The sequence below is a fragment of the Chinchilla lanigera genome, unplaced genomic scaffold (genome assembly GCF_000276665.1).
Source record: "Chinchilla lanigera isolate Chin_1 unplaced genomic scaffold, ChiLan1.0 scaffold00010, whole genome shotgun sequence".
In the NCBI taxonomy this organism is placed as follows: Eukaryota; Metazoa; Chordata; class Mammalia; order Rodentia; family Chinchillidae; genus Chinchilla; species Chinchilla lanigera.
In genome coordinates, this window is record NW_004955411.1 from 14,507,106 (window position 1) to 14,526,214 (window position 19,109).

At 36.8% G+C, this 19,109-nt stretch overlaps 1 protein-coding gene across 1 annotated transcript in view; it reads right to left on the reverse strand.

Moving 5' to 3' along the window:
• The window catches only part of Rars2 (arginyl-tRNA synthetase 2, mitochondrial), a 57,417-nt gene that overhangs the window by 36,627 nt on the left and 1,681 nt on the right, over positions 1-19,109 (reverse strand). The window contains exons 2-4 of the mRNA XM_005377731.1: positions 9,753-9,826; positions 4,287-4,389; positions 2,553-2,636 (exon numbers count right to left, since the gene is read on the reverse strand). Of these exons, the coding sequence (XP_005377788.1) occupies positions 2,553-2,636; positions 4,287-4,389; positions 9,753-9,826 (261 nt within the window). The remainder of the gene's footprint in view (positions 1-2,552; positions 2,637-4,286; positions 4,390-9,752; positions 9,827-19,109) is intronic.

The following is a 19,109-nucleotide window of genomic DNA, read 5'->3' on the forward strand; positions in this document are numbered from 1 at the left end:
GCGCTTTTGCCGCTGAGCTAAATCCCCAGCCCCAAGGCCCTTCAAATGATGTAATTTCACATCCTCCTCCGCGCCACCCTGTGTGGAAACCACGCTTGGCCCTGCGAACCTCCAGACAACGCCACGTCCTTCACTGACTGTACCTTGGCCCAAGCTGTACCTTCTGCCTCGAATGCCTACTCTGCACCTTCCAGGTACATGCTTCTCCTCGTCCAATTCAAGGTCACGTCCTCATGCCTCAGGATAGACTTACACATACCTTTCTTTACACTAGGACTGCATTCTATATATTACAATACAATTATGTTATTTATCACATTATCACACTCATATTTTCACTATAATTTTTTCATGCTTTTATTTGATTCTACGTTCCTTGAGGCTAGCATCCACACCATTTAATCTTTATTTATTAATTTTTTTTGTGGTACCGGGAATCGAACTCATGACCTCGCCCTTGCCAGGCAGGTGCTGTGCTGCTGAGCGATATCACCGGCCCCCATTTAATCTTTAGCTCTCAGTAATATAATCCCTGCCAAATAATAAGGAGATTAGTGGGCACAGAGATGAAAGCTTTTAACCACAGAATGTCAGGGAGCAACTGAAGTTTCCTGATATGCCAATAGATGAATAAGCTAGAAGCTCACCTATTTATCAATATGTATGTTTAGAGGCTCAGGATTTAGCTCAATGGCACACTGCCTGCGCGGCAAGTGCGAGGTCGTGAGTTCGGTTCCTGGTACCGGAAAAAAAAACAAAAACAAAAAAAATATGTGTATTTAAATGTAAGCTGTACTCAGTGATGGACATACTAATACAGAAAGGGTTTTAATCAGAAATGAAATCTCTCATAAAATATGTTTTGGAATACTTTAGTAAATTAATGAATATTCCAACTTACTGGTACTTTCTATACCACCATCATCTTTCTACATGCATGATTTCTGTCATTTCATCTAACTCTGCCATTATTTTCCTATGACTCTTACCAGGACTTTTGGGAAGCTACAGCTGCCTACTTGCCTCAGCACTTTTGGGCAACAGCTGTGTTTAAAACCACTCACCCTTTCCATGTGCTCAAAGGAACCACCCATGACTTGAATGCACCCATAGTCTACAGCTGCCTAAGAACAAAAACTCAATTCATGAATGAGAGAAATGGAACAATCTAAATTAGTACCTCTTGCTGTTTTCCCCGCCTTTTGGTAGTGTATACAAAAGTGAACTTATCAAATAAAAAATGTACATAAAATAGGATACTACCCGTCATACAGGGTAATTGCAAAATACACCTAAGGAAATAGGAGTTCATCTGCATTTTTCTCTATCCAATTAAACCATATTTTCTTTTCTTCCTCTTAACTGAACTGAATACAGTATTACTCAGTTGTAATTTTTCTGGCAAGTCATCTGTACACTACTGACAGATGGAAACCTGGTACCAAAGTGACAGTTCTTTACAATGCCACACGGCTACTCTCTTTTTCTTTTTTTTTTTTTTGCTTTTTTTCCGGTACCAGGAATCGAACTCACAACCTTGCGCTTGCCAGGCAGGCGCTGGTGTCGCTGAGCTAAACCCCCAGCCCCACAAGGCTACTCTCCAAGCAGAGAATGATTGGTTTGTTGTTGGGCCTAAGAAGGGATGAATTTTTTTCTTGATTTGATATGAAAAATTCACTGAACTTGCAGGGTTACCTGTTCTCTAAGATCTTACTGGAGCAACTTAAGATTTCTCCAACTCTCTAGGGCAGTAGTGGTGAACCTATGGCACACATGTTATTTGCTTTTCTTTTAACACAAAAGATGTTAATTATGAGGTTTTTTTTCTAAACCAAAACCTCAGTATTCACGTTTAACTGCACTGTCGGCATTTTGTGATAAATAAGTGGGTTGTGGGTTGCAGTCTGGGCACTCTAAAAAGTTTGCCATCACTACTCTAGGTCTTCCTGATTTCTCCATCTCTAAACTTTTTTATGCTTATTGTATCAAGCACTTTTTTTGTTTTGATATTTATTGTCTATTGAAAGAAAATCTGTTTCTTGGTTTCTTATGTATAAATTGTATGCTTCCAACAGACTGTAGGAAGTAGAAATCAATATACTTTTCTTGTATTAAATACACAGCCTACTTACTCACCCATCGAATAGTTGTCCAGCATCTACTACAGGCCAGGCTCTGTGCTATAAATTGGAGAGCCAACCGTGAGAAAAACAGATGCTATAACCCTAATGGGAATCGGAGTTTAAAGGGCATGTGACATTAACAAAATAAAAGGAAAGTAAAATAGCAACCACAACAAGTTCTGTAAATGAGAGGTACACAGTGCTGTGAGAGTATATAAATGAAAAGATCAAAAAACTGTTGCCCAGAAAATATCAAGAGCTAAAGGGTAAGGAGCTGTTAACTCAGAGTATGCTCTGGGCAGGAGGGTCAATATGTACGAACATTGTGAGGCAAGAGGAGGCATGATGAATTTCAGAGTTGAAGGACCATCAGCCTGGCTAAAGCACGAAGAGTGAAAGCACAATGGCTCAACAATAACTCATTCTTACCTTTGTTAATAGCTCTCTGTTTATTTTGAAATTTATAGTCCCTGGGCCGGCGCTGATCTCACTCACCACTGTGTCGCACTTAAGCTGAAAAAATAACAAATAATGTGAAACAGGTATGCCACATCATGGACCTAATAGTATACAGAATTCTAACACTGTAAAACCGACTTATAATGGCAACAGAGAAGTCATCCCCAGTCACTGCGGCTGGGCCTCTCCCTTAGCCAATCTCTTCAGTCCCATCATTCTATGTAGGTATAAATATTTTCTTGTTTTCCTGACTAGAATGCCATTTTGTATTCAGAATCTTTTCTCACCTCAAATTTTGTACCTGTCACACAATGACCATTTTATTTCACCTATCTTTCACAAGAGCCTTTGGGTCATGACATTCTGTCAGAGGCTACAGTAAGCACTTGGACTAAATGGATAGAAACGGGCTGTTTCCCTACTGGTGCCTTCACTGCTTCCCCTGCCACGCGCTCACACTCCCAATATAAACCTATGAGCCAAAGAGGTACGTGTTGTCACTGAAGAGCCCCTAGTGCGTATGTTTAAGAATTTAGAAGAAATGGGAGGATAGGGGTTAAATACTGTCATTGCACTAATTCCACCTCGGGTGTACCTCTTGACAAAAATTTGAGGTGATTTTTTTGCCTCAAGACCATAATGTTAAGTGAAATAAATTGGACACACAAGTTTAAATATGTCATGGTTTCTCTTAGAAATCTAAAATATGAATAAAGAGCAAAATAAAGGACCGATAATAGGAAGTAGGGAAACTTTTTTCAAAAGGGAAGCAGAACAAGGGATGGGGAAGGGGAGGAAGGAAAAAGAATTTAAAAAGAACTGAAGGAAAAAATGGAAATACAGCTTTTTCAAATGGGAAGGGGATCAAAAGTGGGAAGGAATAGGGAGAGATGGCAGGGGACAGGGACAAAAAAGAATTAAGATGTGGTGAGTACATGTACAAAATCCCTATGATAAATGTAGTCATTATGTATTGCAAACATACTAATAAACAAAATTGAAAAGTATCTACTAAACAACCAAAGCTCCTTTATCAGACTCATTCTTAAACTTTTTTCTATGATAGTGACTTTCATTGTTCAAATTCTTTCACTGTTCAAATTCTGTGTAACATATGTAATAACACTATTAATAAAATTTTTAAGAAAACCAAAAAGACTTGTCCAATGTCTGCCTTTTATGAGGATATTACAGTAAAAATTTTGGTCATTTCTTGCATTTAATTCCTCTTTTAGATACCAAACCCATCAAAAAAAAATACAGAAAGTTTGTTAAATCATCTAAACACTTATTCTTTGTAATGATTCTATTTACATCTAATAATTTCTTATCATACTTTAACACTGTTATCAGAAACTCATTTAAAAATTTAAGCCCACTACTCTATCAAGCTTGTTCTTCTAAATTCTAAAATCCACCCAGCTTCAATCTGTAAATTTAATTAACACTTCTCCCGTGAATACTTAATCAAAAAACTGAACAATGTCAGCTCTAGAGAAATATTTTACAACTAATATGAAAAATCTCTATAGCCCTCTAGTGTGTACATGGGTAAAATGGATTTAAAAGATTTTTTCCAAGATGCCTTGAATAAGGAGAGATTATTAAACTCATTACTGTAGCTGAGATAGCCTGCAGAGCACTTTTTTCTTTAAAATGCTAAGCTTATTGTAATGTAAAATGAAGATTATAGTGTTAAAATACCTTCTCTGCCAGTCTCTTGGCTTGAACTTGATTATCTCGTCTTGAATAGTCATTTCTGTTTTTCAATAAGGAATCCACAGAAAGCTGAAAATCAGCTACCCCTCTAAAGAAATAGAAAAGTGTTATTGCTACAAAGATTACTAGTGTAACAAAGACTAACTGTGGGTTCTCCACAGCAACACAATTTTATCAGAAGATAATATGCTTCAAAACTAAAAGACAATCTTTAATAAATGGTGCGGGAAAAACTAGCTCTCTAGATGCCAAAGACTAAAACTAGACCCATGTTATCACCATGCACTAAACTAAAGTCAAAATGGATCAAAGATCTAAATATTAAAACAGAAACACTAAATCTACTGGACGAGAAAATAGGTAGAAATATTGAAGACATAGGTGTAGGCAGAGCATTCATGAAAGAAACCCAGACTGCACAGGAAACACTTCAAGAATCAACAATTGGGTCCTCATTTTATTAAAAAGCTTTTGCACATCAAAAGAAATCACTAACAGAGTGAAAAGACAACCTACAGAGTGGGAAAAAACTTCAGCCAATTGTCCTTCGACAAAGGACTTCTATCTAGAACATATAAAGAATGGAAAAAAAATCAGACCACCCAAATCAAAGACCCAGTCCACAAATGGGCATCTGAGATGAATACATACTTCTCAGATGAAGAAATACAAATGGCAAGTAAATATATGCAAAAATGTTCAACATCATTAGTCATTTGAGAAATGCAAATTAAAATAGTATAATACTGAGATTCTATCTCACCCAGAAAGAATGGCTACCATCAAGAAATCAACCAATAACAAATGCTAGAGAGGCTGTAGGGGAAAAAGGAACCCTTCTCCGCTGCAGGTGGGAGTGTAAACTGGTACAACTACTGTGGAAATCTGTATGGAGATTGCTCAAAAAGCCAGGAATAGAGGTCCCATATGGCCTAGCTATTCCCCTTCTGGGCATCTTCCCAGAAGAATGAAAAACATCATATCACAGCAATATATGTGCACCCATGTTCACAGCAGCACAATTTGTAATAACTAGATCTTAGAAACAACCCAAATGCCCACTAACCAAGGAATGGATAAAATAATGTGGTATTTTTGTACAATGGAGTACTACTCAGCCATAAAGTATTACTTGAAATTTTCATAGGTAAATGGGTGCAACTTGAGACCATACTCATAAGTGAAATCAAGCAATAATTCACAACTGCATAAAACAATTAAATACTTAGAAAATAATCTAACTAAAAAAGTGAAAGACCTCTACAACAAAAACCACAGTATGTTGAAAAAAGAGATCAAAGAAGACATCAGGAAATGGAAAGATATGCCCTGTTCCTGGATAGGGAGAACCAATATAGTAAGAATGAGCACACTTCTAAAATTGACATACAGATTTAATGCAATCCCGATAAATAATATCAACAGCATTCTTCACAGAACTTGAGAAAACAATCCTAAAATTCACACTGAACTAGAACCTAGAATAGTAAAAACAATCCTAAGTGACAAGACTAAAGCAGGAGGTATCACAATCCCGGATTTGAAGTTGTATTACAAAGCTACAGAAATAGAAAGAGCATGGTACTGGGGCAAAAACAGACATAAGGATCAAAGGAACAGAAGAGAGCATGCAGGAACAACCCCAAGTATATGCAACTATTTGGTCTTTGACAAGAGGGACAAAAACATACATTAAAGAAACGTAACTTCTTTGATAAATGATGTTGGGAAAACTGGTTATCTACATGCACAACATTGAATCTAGACTATATCTCTCACCATGTAATAAACTAAAATCAAAGAACTAAATGTTAAAATAGAAACACAACCTGCTGGAAGGTAAAATTAGTAAAACTCGTATTAAAGACATAGGTATAGGCAAAGACTTATGGGACAGAATCCCAGGTGCACAAGCAATAATACCAAGAATCAACAAATGGGATATCAAATTAAAAAGCTTCTACACAGCAAAAGAAATAATCAACAGAACGAAAAGATAACTTTCAGAGGGGAAAAATTTTTGCCAGCTATTCCTTAGAGGACTAATATCTAGACTATATAAAGAGATCAAATAAATTAGACCCTCCTAAAATAAAAGGCCCAATAAAAAAATGGATAAATGAAATGACAGACACTTTACACAAGTATCAATGGCCACTAAATACATGAAGGGTGCTCAACATCATTGGCCATTAGAGAAATGCAAATTAAAATGACACTGAAATTCCATCTTACGTCAGAATGAACACCATTCTCAAGAACTCAAGTAATAACAAATGCTGGCAAGGCTGCAAAAGGAGGTTTTTCTGCATTGTTGGTGGGAATATAAACTGGTTCAATTACTAAGGAAATCAGTATGGAGATTCCTCAAAAAGCTATAAACAAATTCCATTTGATGCAGGTATTCCCCTTCTAGGTATCTTCTCAGAAGAGTTAAAGACATTGTACTACAGTGACACATGCCTACCTATGTTTACAGCAACACAGTTCATAACAGCTAAATCTTGGAAATAACCTATATGTCCATGAACAGATGAATGGATAAATAAAATGTTGTATTTACACAGAGTACTACTCTGCCATACAGAAAGATAAACCTGATACATCTGTAGGAAAATTGGTACATCCTGAGACCATAATATTAAATGAAATAAATCAGACACACAAGCTTAAATATCACATAATTTCTCTCATATGAGAACCACAAATTTATAGCAAAGGGAAATAGGGAGAGAGATCTTTCTCAAATGGGAGGGGATCAAGAGATAGAGGCAGAGGGGAGGGGGAGAAAGAGATAAAAAGGAATTAAGATGTGTTATGTACATATACCAACTCCACACAAGGAATGTAAACATTATGCCAAACATGTGCCAAAAAAAAGAAAAAGACAATTGAAAAAAGGTAAATTCTGTATTTTCCTGAATTTCCTTAAGGTTATCTGTTTTGCTTTTTTAATAGGAAAACGAATTAGGGAAAATTTTTAAAAAACTAACCTTTAAAAGGTATAATATAAAAAATGGAAACAAAGTTTTTGTAAAAAAAAGAGGGGAAGAGGGCTCATAGGAAGGAGGAGAATGGGCAAAAAAGAAGCAAGATGTAATATGCACAGGTGCAAACTCCCTATGATGAGTGTGTGTGCATGTGTGTGTGTGTGTGTAAAACCAATAAAATAAAAACATGAAAAAAATTAAAAGGAGGGAAGAAAGACCTAACATCTAGATTCTGAAACACAGCAAATATTAAAATATTCCAATGTGTAGGATAAAAATGGGTTCTTGGATAGATGAAACAGCTGGTCCTATGCAGGTGATAGTAGGTGACAGAGCCATAGGGTTTATTAAATTAGTCCCTCCCCTTTCATTTTTTAAAAACAATACTCTCATTTCTCTTCAGATCATGTAAATTTTTCTCACCTTTTAAAAATTAAAAACAAGTTTAAAAGGCAATAGCTATTTCCCTAGTACTTCTCAGAAACTGTAGTGTTGGTTAGTGTGAAATCCAGACTGGGGTGCTAATGGCTGATAACACAGTTCTTAATTCTAATACAGTAGCACTGGTATTATACAGGAAAGTTATCATAGTTGAAAATATAATTGAGAGAACCTTTTAATTTTGCTGGCACTTAGGACTATAAGGGAACCTGGGCTTATTATAGCAAGGCCATAGAGATTACCTCTGTTTTGACTAAACTTTTTTTTTTCAGGGCTGGGACCGAACCCAAGGACTTCACACTGAGTTATATCCTCAGCCTTTTCATTCCTTATTCTGAGATAGCATCTTACGAAGTCACTAAATTCCCCAGGCTAGGTTGAAACTTGTGATCTTCCTGCCTTAGCCTCCAGAGTGCTGGGATTACAAGCACTACAGTTGTGCCCAGCTTGACTAAATTTAATATACAGAATTTTAGACTTGTAGCCCAGAAAAGTTTTGAAGCCATGCTTAACATTTATTTCCTATTAATCAAACTTTTAGCAGGTTAAACTATTAAAGTAGAGGTAAGTAGAAGAAATCCTATTCAGAAGATGCGCAGAGATAATTCAGTTTATTAAATGTCCTTGAAATAAGATTAAAATTCAGATATTCCCCTTGTAAAAGGGATCTAAAGGCTGGACCTCCACATTTCTGACAGTAAATAAAAGCAGGATAAAGTCTGGTAATCTGCCTTAATTTTCTATGCCTCCTTCATTACCTTAACACTCTGGGTCACATCCTAACTCAGCTCTGAATACAGATACACTAATCATTTAAGGAGTATTTGTATTATGAAGTTTATTAGCCCCAAATTTACTGAGCCTATCTCATCCCCCTTCACGACCAAGGACACTATGATAAGAGTTACCAAACTAGTTTTCAGGGTGTATAGGAATATCTAGTTACCAAGTCTTTATAACGTCAAGTTCCAGAACCCCTGGAGTGATACCTAGAAGTTCTGAATCACTGTCCTAAACCTGTAGTCACTTTGGATTCCAGGAAAAGCACATTCTCAGACCACCCCATGAGGTTATGCCTCGTACCAGGGCAATTACTCTATGACAAGAACCAAGGCTCTCCCTCAAGCAGAAGCTGCTATCTCAAGATTGGAACCAAACTGCCTCCTCAAGGAATGATGGCTTTCCCAGAACCTCACAGAACCAGCCTTGAAATACCAATCACCAGACTGACCAGGATTACCTACGCCGCCAGCTGCGCAGACCCCCAACCCACGCCTTCGTTCACCTTTCCATAAAACCCAAAGCTTCTGACAACACAGATACTGAACCTCTTTATCTGTGCTTCTGAGGATGGCAATGCTGATTACAACTCCTTTCCTGCTCTTCACCACTGCTCATCTTTTATTTGGTTTTGTTTTGTTTCTTGAGACAGGGTTTCGCTGTATTGTTCAAGCTGGCTTTAAACTCACTATGTGACCCAGGCTGGCCTTGCGCTGACGGTGATTCGAGTACAGGGATTACAGGCGTGCAGCACCACGACAGGAACCACTGCTCACCCTCATTAGTGTTAAGGGACACATGGCTGATCCCAGTTTGTTAGAATCCGCAGAGCTGGGGTTTTTCCCCTGAAACTCTAGTAACATCCTTATTACGTAGAATGTAACTAACAGACTTTAGGAAAAAGGTAACTGATTTTGAAGTTGTTACCACAATTTTAGTTCATTTGTTTATTGTTACATAACTAAATTTGGACCTCATTCCAAAAGATTGATATAATTATCATTACTAGCATAAGAAAACATCAGAATAACATATGAATAATATCACCTGTCAAGAGTATTTAAAATATATATTTTAATTTTACTAAGTCAACTGCAATAATAGGATAACAGGTTGAATATGATAAGTAATATCTATGGTTAATTTAAAGGTCCATTCTATAAATTGACAAGTAACAATTTTTTGAATTATCAACAAATTTAGCAACATTTTAGACTATTACAAATACATTATACTTAACTCTTTTTTGGAAATTGGAATTGCAGATATTGACTTGATCAAGTTTTCTGGTGGAAGATCCAGCACTCTGGAAAGCTAGACATCAAAAAGAACAAAACGGGACAATAGTGTTGATATGTTTGTTATAGATTCAATGCAATACTACTTTGCCTCTAAAAGAATAAACTGATACATTTACAACATGTATGAACCTTAAATGCATCATGCATTTTGAATCTGACATTCTGAAAAACCCAAGTCGTAAGGATAAGGGCTACATCTGTGGTTGTTGGGGGTTGACGGTGAGGGGAGGCTTTGATCATAAAGCAGCACACTGTTCACCTTTTAGAATGAATTTTATCTTTATAAATTTAAAAATAGGGGCCGGGGATTTAGCTCAGCGGCAAAGCACCTGCCTGGAAAGTGCAAGGTCGTGAGTTCGGTTCCCGGTACCGGAGAAAAACCAAAAAAACAAAACAAAAAAAATAAATTTAAAAATAAAAATTTTTAAATGGTGTAGAAAGAGAACAGATGAAGCAATGAGAATCCAAAGATAATTTTTTTCATTTAAAAATATTTACGGAGTGGCTACTATTGGCTAAGCATTGTTCTAAGTGTTGGGGATATAGCAGTGAATAAAATGGAAAAAGAATCTCAGCACTATGGAAGGCTGAGGAAGGGTAAGTGCAAATTCAAGCCCAGCCTGGGCAACTCAGTGACTTATTAAGACCCTGTCACAAAAGAAAAAACAATTAGAAAGAGGGAAGAGCTAAGGATGCAGCTCAGTGTGAAGGCCCTGGGATCAATTTCTAGCACCACGAGAAACACACAAAACCAGACAAAAATCCTGTGGCACTTATAAATAAACAATATTAGAGAAAATCTTATCCCAGGCCTTATCAAAGTGTTACTTATCAGAACAGAAGGGGTTCAACAAAAGGGCTAGGTGTGCAGCCAAATGGTGGAGCACCTGCCTAGCATGTACGGCTGAGGGCATGATCCCCAGCACCACACACACACACACACACACACACGCACGCACAGTAGTGCATTTGTATTTTTTTTTAAAAAAGCTTCTTTCATGATTATAATACATAGCCAAAATTGTGAACCAATGCAAAATTGTGAACCAATGCCCTAGCCAGACACTTATAAGTTGGATGGCAGAGACATTCTCCCATGTCCTGAATAATTCCTACATGACAAATATGTCTTTCTTACTCCATGGAACAGTCAAATGACTTTCGTATTATTACAGCTTTCATTTCACAAATAATGAAAATAAAGTACAGAGAATTAATGTAACTTGCCTGAGTGGAAAAGCGGCAATGTGGACATAGGCCACACCCCCAGCCCATCAAAACCACCATTAAATTAATACAGCAACCATTAAATTAAAAGACACATCACCATTAATCCTCCTCAATATATTCCCCCTTCCTTCAAACATTCTATCGTCATTTTGTGAATCAGTTTGAGAAGCTCTCTTTTGTGTCTTTACAAGGTGTGATTAAAAAATACAGTGGAATGCTGCTAACCGCAGTCCAACAGAAAGCAGGCTCATAAAAAGATTACAGTGTATCCTCATCCACCTTATTCCCCGGATCCGGCACCATATGACTTCTGGATCTTCCACAAGTGAAAAGGATCATGAAAGGCAAATCTTTTGAATTGATTCGGGACACTGAGGCAGCCACAAGAGCACAACTAAAACACAAAAAAGGACTCCCAGAACTGCTTCAGGAAGTGGCAACAATGACGGCATGTGTTCAGCGAGGGGGAGAGTACGCCTTCAGTGAAAAAGGTATACCCCCTCCAAAAAAGTGAAAGAGCAATCCAGCCATAATCAAATTGAAGCAGTCTTCATCTTCTCCCCTACTTCCTCTATTCTGATGCAGCCTCTGCAGTGGACAAGCCACGGCTGTAGGTCTGGGAGTCAGACAAACCTGTCCTCAAACTGTGTTTCTGCCACCTACGAGGCATGTGAACCTTGAGCACCCACTGCATTGTTAAGTCACACAAAGTCTTTTTCTATACAGAAAGGGACTGATTAGGAGAAGTCAAGAAATCTTCAGGTGTCTATTAAATGACTAGGAGACCAGTAAATCACTGTCACCTGATGAATAATACTATTTACTCCTGATCACCAACAAAAGCAGTTTGTTGAACTTCACATACATATTAAGAAGTGCCCCCCAATCAGACCTAGAGCTATCGTTTATCTTGAAGATGTTTTAAACATTTGTGCTCTGGTTTAGTGTATGCTGATTTTTAAGCTGAAGTATTAAGGTAAAATCTTTTTATTTTAAATTGCCTGTCTTTAGGAAATGAATTACTCTATCCCCTACATAGAGATTATTTCCTTCACATGTGTTCTCACAAGTGGATAAATATCTCCAAAGCATCTACAGAACAAAGGTTGTAACAGTTCATGTTTATCCCGCAAAATGTTCCCACCAATAAAAACACATCAGTAATAAAGGTTCTATTATCATCTCTTGGAAAAAAAAAGATGAAAATTCCAGTTTCACTTTCATTAGCTATGAGGCCTTGCGAAAGGAATTTTACATTAGTGAACTTTAGTTTTCATAACTGAAATATGGAGCAATAAATCTATTAAATAATAAACTAGGACTCTTATGAGGATTAAAGAATGTATGTCATAAAAAAGCATGCAATAAATATTTCCTTTTCCATTTAAAAGGTTTTAATTTATTTTGGATACAACTTCTCTCAAACTTACTCATAACAACTAAGATTTTCTGCTATCTTAAATATGCTTAACTCTACTGAAAGAGAGAACTCACTGATACAGACCAATTTGAAACATTTCAGCTGACAAGTAGTGAATTTAGGTAGAAATAAAATGTTTCCCTTCAAATAAATACCTCAAAAATTTCATTCTAAAATAAACTAAAAAAACTCGAAGTCATTTATTTACTATATTTCATATTTTCCCAAAAAGTTCTAAGGGAGCTTAAACATTCAAAGCCAAAAAAGTACATATAAAATTACACCATACAACCTAAGCTCATGACAGCTCATCACTGTTTCTTGGCAACCAAAGTACAAAGAGAATCTTATACAGTGCTTGCTTTCCTAGCAAAGGATCCACTAAGTCAGCAAGAGCAAAGTTTTCCTAAAAGTGATTGTCAGAAGAGGCCACCCTCTTTAAATGAAGAAATGAGTATCAGAGTAATTGTTTCAATGGCAATTTTACAAAAGTCACAGAAACATTCTTACTGATGTAAATTAAAAAATGAAAGAGAAAGGGGTTGATGGATAGGAAATTGGTGTTTAATGGGGATAGAGTTCGAATTTTGCAAGATGAAGAGTTCCGCAAATGGTTTTAATGGACCCAGAACAATGTATACTGCATGAGCCACTGAACTATACTGTACTTGAAAATGCTTAAGATGGTAAATTCTGTTCTATGTATTTACCTACAATTTTAACAAAGGGAAAGAATTCTGCGATGAAGCTCATGAATAAAGGCTTCCTCACATTATCTCCCACCTGTGCCACCCAACCACAAAAAGAAACAGAAGGACAAAAGGCAGATAGTAAGTAGGGAAGATTGGTTTTCCAGCAGCAAATACACATGACAGTCACAATGCAAAGTCTTAACTTCAAAAAGGATAACCAAGGAAAGGCAGAAGCCCTGTTTGGTAAAGCTCCTACCTTGGTAATCAAGTATCAGAAATCATACAATAACAATTCTTATTCATACCCCAATTTGGGGAGGAACAAACTGAATGAATTCCATCATTTTTTCCTCTTATGACTGGTAGATGCTGCCAAGCTACAGGAGAGAATGAGTAAAGCAAGAGAAATCTGGTACTTTCTAGCACAAGTAAAGTTTCTAGGGTAACACAGCAAGGTCTTCCCAATTACAGGGTGCAAACCTTGATACAACAGTGTATGAGCAATAAAAGTCCCAGAGATCGGAGTCTTATAGGAAGATGAAAAAATATCACGGTTTTTCAACAAAAATTCGACAGGCCAAGTCAGTTCCAGACTGCTCTGCAGGTCACCATGACTTACTGTAGAGTGAAACAAGTAGCAAGTTCAGAGTTTGTATTTTTGCAATCACTCAGCTGCAGTGAGCAAAGAACAAAGCCAACAGGGAATGAAGCCACCCACACAACATGCAAACAAAAAGTCTAAGCAGAGCTGTCAAGCACAAACAAGAGAAAAAAGAATAAGCATCACAGAAAAGGCAAACATATTGAAAGTGGTGGCGGGGAGAGAAACAGGAGGAAAAGGAGGAAGAGATACACTGAAAGACAATGGAAAGAATGTGACATACAAAAAATCAAAGACCTGTCCAGAGGAAAAATATAATTCAAGGAATAGAAAAGATTAGCCACAGAGACGTATCTTCACAAATGCTTCAGGATTTGAAACTTACTGAGATGTGAATACAGTAAACAAGAACTAAAAGACAAGACAAAAAGGAATATTAAAATGAGGCTAAAAATGATCAGATTTTTACAACAACTACAAAACATAAAGGAATATTCATAATTGAGAAGAAGTATGATACAGAGGGCTACAATAATCACAGAAAATATTTTAATGACTGGAAATGGAAGCAGTCAGAGAAAACTAAAATTTGGGACAAGATAAATCTAATTTTAGGAATATACAAAAGAAGGAAGACATACCCAAAAAGAAGGAATGGCCCTGGACAGGGTTTGAGGAGGTTCCCCAAAGAGACAGGAATCTCAACTCACTGCACCCCCATAGGTTCTTCCACTCTCATCACAGAAAAGCATTTCAGGACTTGTCAGTGTGAGGCATAGGCAACTTTACTAGACAGAGTTAAAAAGTAAGAAAAAACAGGGAAGGGACTTCAGCTTGAGGAGCTGAAGAGGGCACGGGTCTGATGAAGAGGATCACGCTTCCTCATTAACAAAAGAACAAGACCACATTTCACGGATTTGCTGGAGCGGCCTAGAGTATGGCTTATCATGGTCTTAGCTCTGTTTTGCAAGATGGCTCCAGGAGAAGTCGTTATTGGTTGAGGGGGCAAGTCAATCTCCATGTGATGACTGTTCCTGCTTGGGACGGTCTCAGTCCTGTGGAAACTTTAAAACCATAGTGATTGTTGGTTTAGGGCAATAACTGAAGATTTCTGGGTGTTCCAATCATAGCTAAATGTCTCTGTAAATCTCTTATTCTCATGTCCTCAGTCTTGAAGAGGGATAAGTTATGTATATTTAGGGCTAACCAACCTTGCCCACTTTTAGAAGGATAATCCCTAAGTGATTAACATGCCTTTGCACAGAGCTAAGAAGGGATCTGACCCAAACTTCTAAGGTACAAAGATTTGTTCTGTTTTTATTCCCAGGAGGAGTTCCCCCTCCTTTTTAAAGCAAGCCCCAAACAGGTCTCCCCCACCTTTTAAAGCAAAAACAGCCCCTGACTGTCTTCATGCTCTTTATCATTCCCTGACTGCTTCATGAGTAAGGAGTTTGTCCTACAAAGTTCTCTGCCTATGTCAGGAAGATTGGCAAACAAGCAAACACACAGGAAAGTAGGTAGACTTTTCTAGTAAATAGATAACAATAGAGGGACGAAGCCCAAAGCCACAGACTTTGAAAGTGACTGCCAAGAAGAGATACAAAAGATTTGGAAGCAGAATGGTGCATTATTATTTGGCAGGATTTCTAACGTGGTCTTAGAAGTAACAAAAATCAATCAACAGAAGCCAAGAAAAATTAAAAGTAGTCACAGATTATCTTGACCCTATTCTACACCTCCACTGCCTCAAAAGCAGAGGCTGAGAAAAGATTATGTAAGCAGGCAATTTATCTGGGAGATGATTCTGGAGAGCAGAAGAATGAGACAGCTAGTGTCAAAGAGTCTCATCAAGGTGACTGCCACAGACAACAGGGGCTTAATTTCTATCATATCTCCTAAAAATCATATACATGTGAAGCAGATGGGCCTATCCAAAATATCACAATGGAACTAAGTTTGTGCTAGAAACAGCAAACTTCAGGGAATATAAGGGACTATAAACAGTAACTGAACAGAAGCACACATGAGTTCGCCCAAGTGGCAGCTGTAATCACAGGTATGACCAAGGTCATGAGAGACAAAGCACAATAGTCAATAAAAGGGAAAGCTTCCCTCAAGAACATCTACATCTCAATACACTTCCGCATAGTGTACCATTGTGCAGTAAAATCAACGTAAATCCCATGCATTTCTACAGATCAATTTTCTAACAAACTGAGCCATACCAAAAAAAAAAAAAAAAAAAAAATATGCTGCAGGAAGATAGTTTTCTATTATATCATATTTAGTAACTTGCAAAATAATACTATTTAGAGATGCATTTGTAGGTAGTTGTTATGTATAGGTCTCATAAACACAAATTTCAGGTTAGATATTACCACACTACCTCTTAGGTAAGGAAGGAGTTGACAACCAGGGATGGCTAGCCAAAGGATTTATTTTGTTTGTTTGTTTGTTTTCCAGTACCGGGAATTGAATGCACGACCTTGCGCTTGCCAGGCAGACGCTGTGCCGCTGAGCTAAATCCCCAGCCCCCAAAGGATTTTAATAATACCTGTAATGTTTTACTTTTCAAGCTAAGTGGTGGGTACAGAGAAATCAAGTATATTCTTCCCTACAACTGAATATTGCATTAAAAAAGAAACTGCATCTAACATCAAAATAAATTATCATCTCAGGAAAATATAATAAAGAAAGTTCAACAATGAAATACATCCTGGTTAAATTACTAAATTTAAAAAACCAAGCACTCAATGAAGAAAAGTCCATGGGAAATGAAGTGTACTTTATTTCGGAGCCAGGTTACCTAATCACAAAGATCGTGAAGCATTTAGTTTCAGAAAAATTCAAAACAAGAGCTAAATGATTTAACGTTATTCTTTTCTTCCTAAAATGAAGGTTTTCCCATTCCTAAATCTATTTTAACATTTCCAAACATGGTAATTTTATAAAGTTAAGCTTCCCTTTGATATTTGCAATATTATTCTATCTGAGAAGACAAGATTTCTTTCTGTAAAAAAAAAAAAGTAACATTTTTTTAAAAGCCTTGTAAGTCTCTCTTAAAACTCAGCTTACAAAAAATTCCAGCCAATTAAGCTATACATTGGGAAACAGATGGGCAGCAAGTATTTTACTCAATTTGATATAAAATAGGAGGCAAGTAGTGCATATACGGTTAGTAAACAGACTATAAATATAAATTCTGAGGAAGTTACTCAATGCAAAGATAAAAGAAAGTCATACGTATTGGCCTCATCTCTCATGGCATAGGTTAATACTAAATTTGAAATATCAAGTTTTAAAAAACATTCCAAATTGCAATGTCTTTCACAATCCTTTTTCTAAGCTATATGGACTTCATTTAGGAAATACATCAATAATTCCTGAAACTGTACTAAAGGTTTCTTTTTCTTTTGTTAAAATCAAACAAAAATAAGTTTAGTGGCTGGGGATATAGCTCAGCGGCACAGCACCTGCCTGGCAAGTGCAAGGTCGTGAGTTTAATTCCCTGTACCAGAAAAAAAACAAAAAGAAAAAATAAAATAAGGTTAATACTTGAATGTCTTCCATGATAAAACTTAAGGAAAAAAACCTTAAAAATAAAAATTACAACACAGCCCAGTTTTTATAAAAAGCTTATCTTGTCTTGCCACCTTATCTTCCTGCCTGTACATCTGCATAGAAATACATCTTAAAAAAAAAATCAACCAATGTTAGTAACAGTGATTGTTGATGGAGATGTTGCTTTAAAAATTCTTTGCACTTATTTGTATTGTTTAAATCTTTATAATGAGGTCATTATGTTTGCAAAACTGATACTTTTTTCTTTACCAAGCCACAATCATTAAAAGTACTTCTAAGAAATTCCTATTGAAGCTGAGTGTGGTAGCACATGCCCGTAAAAGCATTCTGGGGGGTTGAAGCAGGAGGATTACAAATTTAAGCTCAACCTGGGCAATTTAGTGATTTAACAAAACTGTTCAAAATTAAAACTTGGGGAAAAAAACCCCAAAGGCTTGGATGTAGCTCAGAGTGAAAGCTATAGGTTCAATCTCTAGTACTGGGGGAGAGGAAAAGAGAAAAAGGAAAATAGGAAGAGAATGTGAGAATGGCGGGAAGTACATGAGTGCCTGAGCTGGGCAGGTAGGAGGCTTGAAATCAGACGAAAGAATGGTTATTGTCATGAAATCAACGCACAACAAATACTGGCGAGGCTGAGGGGAGAAAGGAACCCTTCTCCACTGGTGGCAGGACTGTAGACTGGTACAACCACTGTGGAAATCAGTGAAGATTCCTCAAAATAACTAGCATTTGAGGTTCTATTCGACCCAGCTATTCCCCTTCTGGGTATTTCTGCAGAACTGAAAACATCACACCATAGTGATATATATGTGCATCCATGTTTATAGCTAAATCTTGGAAACAACCCAAATGTCCATCAGCTGAGGAATGGATAAAAAAAGATGTAGTATTTTTATACAATGGAGTATTACTCAGGTATAAAGGAAGATAAACTCAAGGCTTTTATAGGTAAATGGATACAACTAGAGACCATATCCATAAATGAAATAAATCAGACCCGCATGTGTAAGCATCATATTGTCTCCCTAGTGTAAGAAACTGAAAGAGTAAGCAAAATCCAAAAAGTACAATAGATATTGTGAAAGGGAAAGAAACTGCTCAAAAGGAAACAACAACTGGGATGAGGAAAAGGAGAAAAGGGAGAAAAAAAGAGATATGCATACACACACAAGATAGCTAAGATAACTGTACTACTAATTTTTATTAATTTATCGAAAGGGACAGTTAAGGCTTAATTTTTTTTGACCAATTTTGCAGGCTTATATCTGGTAATCTGAACAACTACTTTGAAGATAACAACATGCAATATAGCAACCACTGTTGATTTCCTATCTTGTTTTGAAATTCTGTATCTTTTTAATTTTATTCTCTGTAAAATTAAAAAAATAAAAAAAACTACCAAGACATAGAATGATGAAGCAAATGTGGCAAAATGTCAGCACTTCATGTATTTCGATAAAAGAGGATATGGAGTTCTCAGTACCATTATACAACTTTTCTCTAACTTTAAATTCCTTCAAAATTAAAACTAAAAAAAAAAAATTAAATGAACTGGCCAAATTTACTTTATGTCAGGGTCTCACTCTATAATTCAGGCTGGCCTTGAACTCATTATGTAGCGCAGACTGGCCTCAAACTCTTAGGGCTCTTCCTGCCTCAGCCTCATGAGTGCTAAGATTACAGGCATGTGCCACCCAGGACAATATTTAGAAAACTATAGATTCAAAGTTTGCTGAATCCATGTGCTATTGCATGTAATATAATCCTTCAT